Source organism: Vigna umbellata, chromosome 3 (genome assembly GCF_029865625.1).
Source record: "Vigna umbellata cultivar VRB3 chromosome 3, Vumbellata_1.0, whole genome shotgun sequence".
Lineage (NCBI taxonomy): Eukaryota > Viridiplantae > Streptophyta > Magnoliopsida > Fabales > Fabaceae > Vigna > Vigna umbellata.
The window spans coordinates 18,951,275-18,962,940 of NC_142167.1; the positions used below are offsets into that span (position 1 = coordinate 18,951,275).

An 11,666-nucleotide genomic window follows, 5' to 3' on the forward strand; every position below is an offset into this window, starting at 1 on the left:
TAAACTAAATGCATGATTGTCAGTTGACATAGAATAATTATTATAGTTGCTAGTGGTTGACAACAGAAAACAAAAGTTCTATCCTCTGAGAGCATAATGATAAACATGCTGTTGGCATAATATCTAATCCTAATATCCTACAAATACAATCATTGAGAATGTAGACTTCAGCTTTGGACAATTGTGGCTTTTGGGGGTAGAAGGAGATGGAAGAAACTTCTGTACTCAATCAAATGACACTGAAATTAAAAAAAAAAATCCCGACTTTACAGTAAAATTCTTTCTTTTTTAAATCATTAAGGAAAATCCCAGTAGTTAGAAATTTGCATCATCCTCTACAAAATTCAACAAAAACTTCAAAACCGAAGCCTTAAGATCCCCATTCACTCCTTTATTTTTTGTTTCAAACACACCCTTCATAATTCTTGTGTAAAGCCTTTCAAGTTGTGGAATGCTGAAACTTTCACTACGCTTCACAAAAAGCTGCTTGACAGATTCCACTTTTCTCAAAAATTCACCATCTAGCACTGTGACATCCTGGGGACTGTTGCAATCAGCAAGGTTGTGTTTACAAGTTCCATGCAAGTTTTCTTCAATTGACATAGGTTCAAGCCCTTTAGCATTAGTGTCATTAGGTTGATGCTCCCGGGAAGACTTTGGCGGAACAGAATCTTGCGACTTGTCTTCTGCTATCAACCCAATTTGAATGAACTTTAAAATCACTATTTGAACTGAAGTTTGCAGGTATATGGAAACAAGTGAAGAAGAAACTAATTTGAAACCAAATCACACAAATATAATATTTGTTTTAAGCATAACCAAGCACATAAGTGTGTTAAAAGCAAGGACTTGAAAAGCAAAGATGTCTACCCACTCATGACTATCATGCCTTATACCTGCATGCACTTCGGTGATCTTCTTAGCTCGCTTCAATGCCTCATAACTCTGATCCACGTTAACCTCTGGTTGGACATGACGAAGTCGAGCACTCATTCTAGTACCAGTACCCAGCTGCACAACAGGAGAAGCAGGGAATGTTGAATCCTCTAATTCATCAGACAGTTGAACTGGGCCACCTTGGCTAGCAATCTTGTCACAATAAGCAACCAGTGCTGGATCCATTTGTGAGAGCATTCCATGCACCTGAAGAAGTACAGAAAAGAAAAAATAAGATACGGAGGAGCACTTGCTAGACAGCAGTCAACATCAAGATGTAAAACTTCAGTCCAGAGAAAGTCCATGCACCGCATCACGCAGCTCACAAGCTCTACTGACAATCCTAGCACCGTTGTAATCCTCTCCATTGTAGGCCTGAGTTGCAGAAGAACCAAACTTAAGACATGCTTTGAATATTAGAATTAGTGTATGAAGCATTTTCAATATATATAGCCCATCTGCCCCCGACCAAAAAAAAAAAAATTAAGGCACAAATACATGCCTTTGCATTGGATACAATAAGATTGATATCCTGCATGAATGCAGTACATGTAATATATTGGCCATTATCAACATGCTGCAGGATGGTAGCCATGTCTATTGGGTTCTGTATAATTGACCGGTAATTTGGTGCATCTTCGTCTGACACTGGATAATGGAAGGCATTAAATCTTTTGTCATACAGTATCCTGTAACATGGACAAAAATACATATATGTATTGAGAGAGGATGCATCCAGTTAATTAAAGGTATTAACGAGCCATACAAAGCCAACAACAGTACATTAAGCATAAGTTGACATACCGGTTGCAAATATCTCTAAGGCACATTCGTAACCTGCGAAGTGCATGTTGCTCAGCTTCCACCTTTGCTTTTAGCTCAGATACTTTTGGACCAGTAGCCAATTTTGGTGCCTTAGGAAGTTCAGGGAGGTATCCCGTATCTTGTGACTTCTTGTTGATTCCCTCCAACAATATTGACATAACAGCTTCTATTAAAAGATTGAAAAACAAAGTCCTATCTTTGGCACCTGGCATATTCACTTGATAACTGTTGCAAAGAGAAAGAGGGTGAATGGAGAACTAGAAACAAAGGCATGGAGAGTACTTTCAGATTCAAAGAAAAAAATATTACTCAAAATTTTCAACCTTTGCATTTGAACAAACCTACAGTCATTTAACTACTTTGGGAATAACCAATCACATAGACTTCAGTAACGTGATAGGGCACTGAATACTGACGGTAAATATTCTACTACCTCCCTTAAACTAATTTCCCCCATACAAAACCATCCATTTAAAATGATATAATTACATACATAGTACTGGTAAAGAAAAAGCCATTTTCTTTGCCTTGGAGCTAAAACAATATACTTGCAGTAAATTATATCATGCATACATTGTGCGATGAGGGAAAACTGAAGTAGGCACTTCCTCAACTTCAGCAGGTTCAACAGAGGATGTACCAAGCAGTAAGATAGGCAGGTCAGATGGTAATTCTTCCAGCAAAGTCAGGAGAACAGCCCTGAGCTGCTCATGAGACTGCAGGATAATTTAAAACAATCAAGCTCAGTTCATATTAAAAAGTAATTTTGGGCATTAAAATCAGTTCATTTATCATATATAATTACAGGTAACCAAGATATACTCACAGTTTCCCACCAAACATCAAACTGTGGTAAATAAAGAATTGATGGTGTTGTTCTTCTAGCTTCACTAAATATATGTACTAATGCCTCTTCTGGTGTCTTTGCACTGGGATCTGACAGAAGAGATGGGAGTCCTAATGAATGCACAGGAAACTTTTCCAGCTCATGTAAAACCGCAGGGCCAAGATGATCCTGTTAAACTAGAGCAGTAAGTATATTCAATATTAAGTTGCTGTAATGAATAATTTATCAACAACAACATAAGGTTACAAGATAATTACCAGCCCTGTACCTTCACCACCACAAAGTAGAAGCCTAGGTCGATACACAAGTGGAATTGCAGACCCGTAGGACAGCATTGAAAGTTTAGTCAACTCAGATGCAATAGAAGCTGCGGGGAAAATATCAGATATAACACTCATGGCTTTCTCTAAATGTCGCTGGAGACATGGTTGAACTACTAGAGACAATGGCCTAGAGTGCACAATGGCTCCTCTATGAGCAGCAGGAGTAATAGTAGACATTGCTTCAATAAAATGAGTCTTTTCTACATTGACAGAATCAACATCTATAACAAATTTGTCATCACTTGTATAAACTTGTGGATACTTTTGCCGAAATGCATGGATGGCAGCTTCAGTACAAAGAGCTTTCAGATCAGCACCACAGTAACCTACACAACTGGCTGCAAGTTCCTTTTTCAGCTCATTTGGAGGAGGATGTTTCCACTTACGAGTATGAATGTCTAATATCTCAGCACGTGCCTCACAACCAGGTAAGGGAAAGTTAAACTCTCGATCAAATCTACCAGGGCGTCGTAAGGCTCCATCAATAGCATCAATCCTGTTGGTAGCTCCAATTAAAACAACTTGCCCGCGAGAGTCAAGACCATCCATCAAAGCAAGCAAAGTGGACACAATTGAATTGTGAATTTGTTCCTGCTTGCTAGACCTCACAGGTGCAAGTCCATCTATCTCATCAAAGAAGATAATAGAAGGTTGATTCCTTTGTGCTTCCTCAAAGAGTAGTTTCAATTGTCTTTCAGCCTCACCAACCCACTTGCTTAGCACATCTGCTCCTTTGCGCATGTAAAAGCTAACCTTTTGGCCAGCTTTTGAAGCAGCACAAGCCAAAGCCCTTGCAATCAATGTTTTCCCTGTGCCAGGGGGCCCACACAACAACACTCCCCTAGGTGGAGTTATGTGGTAACTTGCAAAAAAATCCGGATATAGTAATGGAAAGAAAACCATTTCCTTTAGAGCATCAATGTATTCAGAGAGCCCACCTATATCATCAAAACTAACACTATCGTCAACCTGTAAGGGTTGGATATCTGCTCCACCCTTGGAGCTTGGTCCAGCAGTTTGAATCCCAGATGTAAGAGTAGCCAAAGCATCACCCTGATGACCCCAACCTGATGCAGCAAGATTTAATCCAAAAGCTGTTGTTCCATGCATGTCTAAGCCTCCAAAAAGCCAAGGTGGACCAGATCTGTTACCACCTCGCCCCCATGAAATAGCTGGGCCTTGGTCCAGCTCATCCACAAGAAGTGAGTCATCAGAATCTTCAGGCCTCGCTAAACGATGACGCTTATGAACTCGTGATCCACCTTTCCTTACATCCCTGCTGACCTTGGTACCCATACCTTGATGTAACACTCTTCGAGGAGACCTAGGCCGAGCCTTTCTTTCCTCCATAGAGAACCTCCGAACATCTGAACGATTCCGAAGATCATAGCGCTTTCTTCCATCCTGCTCTTCTTCACCCTCTTCATCATCGCCATCTTCATCACCTTCATCCTCACCTTCATCTTCACCCTCAGCGTCCCCCTCAATCTCATTTTGGCCATCATCTGCATCATTTTCCTCAGCATCATTTCCATTTTCTGTTTCATCTTGATCAACCTTTTCCTCTGACAGGTCTTGCTCATCATCTGACTCTGAAATCAATCGTTCTATCACAGCACCCTTTGAACGACGAGGACGTAAGCCTTCACGTCGAGGTGCTGGCTTAGTATCGTCTGCTCTTTTGCGCTTAGAAGACATCAAACCATCCCGTTTGACTCTATTTTTAATCTGGTTTCTCAATGAGGGATATGCAGGTCTCTGGAACACAGACACATACCTTCAGCCCAAATTATAGCAAATTCAAGTTTATTAAACAAAATTTTGTATTATTGAGTATAAAACCTCACCATTAAGTCTTCGTCTTCAGCTCCAGAGCTATCTGTAAAATCTTCAAGATTTACATTAATCCTTCTCTTCCTTGTTGAACGGCGAAGGTTGGCAGAGCCAGACTAAGAGAAGTACAGATAAAACAACCCGAGGATTTAGATACATCCCATGTAATACTGATGAATTATAGTAAGCATCTAATCAAATTCAGCAAATGACACAATTCAGAGTAATGGGTGAAATAGAATGCAGAGTCCAACATTAGAAAAACAATAATACCCACCACTACCTACTAAATTCACACCCTTCGATCTTTTTTAAAGAATTATACCAATTCATAAAAACAATCAATTGCGTTTGCCTGTCAAAAATATCTCAAAAGAAGGCAAAACAAAGAAACAGGGAGAACAGTTATTGTGCACAATCATATTCAGCAAAGCAGAGACCAGAGGTTGATGAAGTTAAGGTATCTGATTATAGATCAAGCAAACTTGGTTGCTAAAGTAGAACATTTTGTTAAGTTATCAGTGAAGGCAACATAGATTGGAAGAAACTATTACATCTAGAATTTTATACATAGATAGTAAATAATTTAGTGCTTGGTTGCTATAATCAATTGTCAATATGACACTTGTTATATTTGAATAGTTCTATATTAAAATGGACACTGCAGAGCAGTTATTTCTATAAGCAAGTACAAACTACTTTGCAGTAAACTTAAAAATATTATGCAGGATTTTAGAAAAAGCTCTCTGCCAATCCCAAATTTTGCTAATAATAACCCCCAAATGAGTACGAGTCAGAACCTGGTGATTTACAACTAAACACATTTCCAGCACATTTAGAGGAAAACTTCTTTGAAGAAAATAGTATACAAATACAACTAATTAATTGTGAGTATTCTGAGCAAACAATTGTTTTCGTGTTTGGGTATAATTCTTTTAAAAACACAAACAGAGACTACTAACAAAGACACAACATCATCAATTGTCCACAGCCTTATCTTAACTTCACGAGAGAAGAAAAGATAGCAATTTGTTTTTAAATTCTAAAAAGACGACATAAACAACAAGAAAATGAGTCTTGTGAAGCATTCATACAAACACACATCAGTATACAGACCATTTGAGCTAATTACATCAAATACCATTGTCCACATAAAAGCCTTGACAATTAGTTAGAGGACCTTTGAAAGAAAGAGCCAGGTAGGGAAACATTTCACACAAGAGGACTGTGAATCAACAAAACAGAATGACACCTGGATAAGATGCAAATGGATTCAAAGATCACAGTCAAGTAACAAATAACAATGGAAAGCACAAAGCAATATTATGATAAAGCAATTGTTAGGATCTAGGATGTTAGGATAGATTGGGTTGAGGACTGAGCGATTAAAGGTGTGAGGGTGTCAGTTGTAAAGGGGGAGTGGGTCAAAGCTGCTATAAATAGAGCTCTTGTAACTTTGTAGAGGATATCAAGTATATTTTGTTGTAAAGACAAGATTCTAGCCTGTAGAGGGAGGTTATGCTCCCAACCAGGGAGGTTATGCTCCCAACCCATTCTTTGTACAGTGCCTATTCGTTCTAAAATAAGAGAATTTTTTTCATTCATCTTTGTATTCTGTTGGGTGAGAGCGTGTTTGGTTAGGTTTCAGACATAGTATTAGAAAGTAGACTTTAAGCCTAACTCAACCCCACAAAACCGGCTTGTAAGGTGAGGTTTGCACCTCACTTATATATTAAGAATTGACCTTATCTCTAGTCGATGTGGGACTTCCAACACACCCCCTTCACGCCGAGGTATAGACATCTCGTGCGTGATAGTAGAAATTGGGTGGTCCGATAACGGCCCGATAGCGGGTGGAATAGAAGAATAGAATGCCCACTTAGAACTCGCTAGGATAGGCTCTAACCATGGCTCTGATACCATATTAGAAAGTGGACTTTAAGCCTAACTCAACCCCACAAAACCGGCTTGTAAGGTGAGGTTTGCACCTCACTTATATATTAAGAATTGACCTTATCTCTAGTCGATGTGGGACTTCCAACACATAGAAACCTAACAAATTGGTCCGACCTGCCGTTTCGAGAAGCGGTCGGATCATCCAGAGCGCTGCCATATCAACAGGAGAACTGTTGGTTGTCCTTAGGAGAGGGGTGCCGGATCAAGAAGGGATCAAGACGTTATCAAGAAACTGTCGGATCCAAATTGGGTGCGAAGCAAAGATGGAGGAAGCACGGAGGGACGATTGGAGGCTATGGAGATTACGATGGAGCGGATGAAGGCGGAATCCGCCGTAGTGCGCCGGGACTTGCAAGAAATAATGAGGATGATAGGGGCGCAGACTCACAACAATGAAGAACACTCAGATGGAAGTCAGACTTTCGTAAACGAGAACCAGCGACGGCACGAGGAGGATATTGGAGGGAGAGTGGGTGGCGATCACCAGGAGGTGCAGAATCAATGACAGAAAAGGGTAGAACTACCCACTTTCCAAGGGTTTGATCCGTTGGGGTGGGTCTCTAAGGCAAAGAAGTTCTTCGAGTTGCAAGGTGTGGCAGAGGAGGAAAAGGTGCGCCTAGTTGACATCAGTATGGAGGGGAGCGCTGGCTACTGGTTCAGAGCCTGGAAGGAGAAAGCCAAGAATTGTTCTTGGGAAGGTCTGAAGGGGGTAGTAGTGCTGCGATTTGGAGAACGGAACGGGGGTACCATCTTCGAAAGGGTAGCGGCCAGTAAGCAGTCGAGAACCGTGGAAGAATACGTCCCAGCATCGAACGTGAAAGAATTGACGAAACTGAACGGTCGAGGACTGCCAGAATCGAACGGGAAAGGACGTCCGGAAGCGAACGTGAGAGAATTGCCTAAACCGTACGGTAGAGAACTGCCAGAACCCAACGGGAGAGGACTGACGAAGTCGAACGTGACAGGACGGCCGGAACCGAACGAGCTAACACTACAAGCTGTGAACCCGAGAGGACTGAAGGAACCGAACGGTCGAGGACTGCGAGAACCGAACGGGAGTGGACGTCCGGAAGCGAACGTGAGAGGACTGCCGGAACCGTACGGTAGAGGACTGTCGGAACCGTACGGTAAAGGACTGCCGGAACCGTACGGTAAAGGACTGCCGGACCCGAACGCAATAGGACGGCAGGAACCAAACGGTCTAGGAGGGATGGATCAGTGGGAGAGAAGCGTGATGGAAGAAGGAATGAAGGCTTCGGAGGGAAGAGTGGATGGAAGAATCAATGCGCGGGAAAGAAGAATGGATTATGTGAGGAGGTGGGCCAGCCAATAGAAAAGGGGGCTTGCAGTTTGTGATACACTGACAAAGGGGAGAGAGCGGCTTAAAGCAACGAAAGACATCGAAGACCATTCTCTCAAGGCCTACGATTCTGGAAAAAAGGTGACCAGAATTCTGGGAGCTAATAGAATCCAGGAAGAAGGGAAGTTATTGGAGGAGGAATTGCCACCACCCAAGCCTCCAGACCTGAATTGGAGGGCAGTAGCCAGTGGGTTCACTTCATATGATAACAAGATGATGAAGAGGAGCCAAGAGACCAAGCTTTTCGGTTCCAACCTTGAGGACAAGGTTGTTCTGTAGCGGGGTGTAATGTTAGGATCTAGGATGTTAGGATAGATTGGGTTGAGGACTGAGCGGTTAAAAGTGTGAGGGTGTCGGTTGTAAAGGGGAGCGGGTCAGAGCTGCTATAAATAGAGCTCTTGTAACTCTGTAGAGGATATCAAGTATATTTTGTTGTAAAGACAGGATTCTAGCCTGTAGAGGGAGGTTATGCTCCCAACCAGGGAGGTTATGCTCCCAACCAGGGAGGTTATGCTCCCAACCCATTCTTTGTACAGTGCCTATTCGTTCTGAAATAAGAGAATTTCTTTCATTCATCTTTGTATTCTGTTGGGTGAGAGTGTGTTTGGTTAGGTTTCAGACATAGAAACTTAACAGCAACTTTATCAGCTCCTCCATGATTCCATCATTAGAGTTTCCAGAAAAAACATGGAGGACAAGTTTTAAGAAACATTGAAAACTGGTATGGTGAAAAAACAGAAACTTGATGCTGAATTCCAAGCCATGTAGAGGTACTAAAATTGAGCCTTTTGTTTGTCAAAAGGAAAATTAAATTAAATTGACAAAAAAGGAAAAATAAATACATAAAAAAAGTGAAAAACAATAAAATAGCAAATGTCTTTAGGGGCTGTGTGGCATTTTTTTTTTCACTGCTAATAAGAGATATGCAACCTAGTTTTCCTTTTGTTTCTTGTTTTCTAAAGTTCACCCAGGAAATAACGAAAGCAGTCTTTTGATGTTTATTATTTACACTATTTCCAACATAAACTTTTGAAAACAGGGAACAGGGTGACAAGAGAAAATGTTTTCTCGACTCTAAAGCCAAACAACCCTGATAATTTCATAGATATGTCCACATTTTCACGTAATGAATTAGAGGGGCATGGAAATTTCATTGTCAATATCATATATGATAATATGAGTGACACAGAACCTATGGGATTTAAGCAACAAATAGAGTCATCCCCACTAAGAATTTTGCTTCTATAACTGATTTGGTATACAGACACTTACATTAGCATTAGAATCTTGTGGTTTCCGATTCCCTGGACGCAACATTTTGGCAATCTGAGAAGCTGCAGTCCTTGTCTTGTTCTTGTTTTTCCTTGTGCGCCTAAGATTTTGGTTATAAAACAAGTATGGTCGGCCATAAATGTTTGGCCTTGTCTTGATCCTGTCACTTGAGCGCACTTGTCTCAAATCAGGGCCATCTTGGCCTGACCGTTTTGGATACATGAAGCAATGCTAAATTTTGCAAATAAAAAATCACATAAATAGCATATCTCAGCCAGCAACACCTGCAGCAGAAATCAGCAGAATCTACAGCACTTAAAAATTTTCAAAGAGAAATGCTTACAAACATTGCATACCAAGGTAATTATCAATTAGAAAGTCTTCTTCACAGCATCATACTAAACCCTTTCCCACTTACATGCATAAAAATTTAAACACACGTTGAAGAATCATAATATTAACATTGTTATATGAAACTTTGAGAAGTCAAACATATGTTTAGGATTATTTAGACGCAAAAAAAAAAATACATAAAGATGAAATTAAAAAGTTCAATTTGATTTTTTACATTAATACACAAAGTAAGTCATCATATAGGTACAGACAGGGAAGCTGCAGCTAAAGTCAAATGCAACATTCAACATCCTTGCAAGTATCAGGCCTAACATGCAATTCTCAAACTAACATAGCCATAAACACAGCATTTATAGTTAAAAAATAAAAAGTAACATAACAAATAACAAATAAAAAGAAAAAACATTGCATCAAACAAACAAGAAGGAACCAAATAACCCAAATTCCATAAAATCAAAAAACAAAAGCTAATCAGTGAACTTGGGTGTGAAGGGCGCGAATAATGGTGATTAGACAGCAGATACAGAAAGTGAAAAATCAGAGCACACCTGATCCCAAGGAATGAATGCAATAAGTTAGGGTTTCGGCGAAGGTCGCAGAAGGAAGAATAAAAGCATCACTTTGAGTTTCAGAGTCCAAAACCCTTTCTCTTGGTCCCTCCTCCTTCTCTCTTGTGTGTATTTTTCTCCTCTCCCCGTTCCCACTTAGCTTCCATCCAAATGCCGAAAATATTTCTCTACTGTCAAACTAGATCCGGGTTGACCCGTTACATACGACCCACATAGAAAAACAGAATTTATAATTGGGCCGCTTCAGAAAATAAATGTCCAAACATTTATAAACATATAAACAGTTTATGGCAACCAGTTTTTACCAATAAAACCGGAACATGATAATTTATTAATTTTATTATGATTAAATTAGTGATGATTATAGTCATAGTATTATTTGATGCATTTATTAATGAGGTAAAAATATTAAAAAAATTAACTGTATGAAAAGTATTATTTCAAGATGTGACATTATTCTCAATCAACTTATGTATTATTTTAAAAAAAACATAGAATCTTCTTTCATTGGACAATAAGAAGATACACTAATTCATTCATTACTTATAACTTAGTTTTGTCGCTGTAATTTACATGTATTCTTATATCATTAAAAAAATCAAAAAGTAATTAAAAAATCAGTGAATTAAAATTTCGGACATTTAATTCACTGATTAATTATTACAATGTCTATAGTTAAGCATTTGTGCTTAAGTATTTCAAATTTTCTAAATAATACAAAGCTAAAAAAAATCAGAATTGATTATAATAAGTTATTTAGAATAATTTTCACAAAATAAACTATTTCTTACAAACAATGATTTTTTCTATAGTAATTAAATATGAATCAAATCTTTTTTTTTTAATTTCTAGAAATTTGATTACTAAATTATTTCATCTCAAATTAACTTTAATTTTAAACAAATGGACCCTTGTTTTATTCTGTATTTTTTATCTTTTTATTTTTTCTTTAATTCTATAAAATAGTTCTTTGCGGAACACACAAGCAACACTAATAGAGGTGATTAATCTAAATATAGTTTTCTCTTCACTATCTTTCCTTTTTAACTTATTACACTTAATTCAGTATATTTTATAACTATATATATAAACATATATCATTATTTTTTTAATGATTTAAAAAAGTAAAAATAGTATATATTAGTTATTAAATTAATATAATAAATTTAAAAATTGTAACAGTTATTCCGTTTTTTTAAAAAGAAATATATTTAACTATATTAATGTAGAATTTTTTTTATGAAAATTCAAAATTAAAGATATTATGGATACTTTATTTTTAAAATAACTTTTACAGTTACAAAATAAAAAAAATATCGTAAAAATATGCATTATAAAATAATTACAGTTTTATATATTGTGATAGATAAAAATAAATAAACAGATGCAGG

The 11,666-nt window shown here is 38.3% G+C and overlaps 1 protein-coding gene across 3 annotated transcripts; it reads right to left on the bottom strand.

Annotated features, from left to right (window-relative positions):
- Positions 1-10,429, bottom strand: LOC124831365 (cell division cycle protein 48-related / CDC48-like protein). Of its 3 annotated transcripts, none has more exons than XM_088109221.1 (11): positions 10,255-10,429; positions 9,353-9,583; positions 4,779-4,880; positions 2,866-4,689; positions 2,588-2,776; positions 2,335-2,477; positions 1,741-1,986; positions 1,439-1,625; positions 1,246-1,311; positions 897-1,143; positions 1-689 (listed from the first exon to the last, which is right to left on the bottom strand). In XM_088109221.1, exons 2-11 carry the CDS (start codon positions 9,572-9,574, stop codon positions 316-318), a joined length of 3,600 nt encoding a protein of 1,199 aa, XP_087965347.1. In that variant the 5' UTR covers positions 9,575-9,583; positions 10,255-10,429; the 3' UTR covers positions 1-315. The 3 variants fall into 3 exon arrangements, with proteins under 3 accessions (XP_087965347.1, XP_087965346.1, XP_087965348.1); XM_088109220.1 differs by having other exon boundaries at positions 9,353-9,636; positions 10,255-10,428; XM_088109222.1 differs by having other exon boundaries at positions 1-686; positions 9,353-9,636; positions 10,255-10,426.
- Between the last annotated feature and the right edge of the window lie 1,237 nt (positions 10,430-11,666).

Bases quoted from the DNA above. Each gene is read 5' to 3' on its own strand.
- LOC124831365 (XM_088109221.1), bottom strand. From the start codon at position 9,574: ATGTATCCAAAACGGTCAGGCCAAGATGGCCCTGATTTGAGACAAGTG. The intron at 4,881-9,352 runs GTAAGTGTCTGT...TACTTCTCTTAG, and splicing joins CACAAGATTCTAATGCTAAT to TCTGGCTCTGCCAACCTTCG. The intron at 4,690-4,778 runs GTGAGGTTTTAT...TCTGTGTTCCAG, and splicing joins CTGAAGACGAAGACTTAATG to AGACCTGCATATCCCTCATT.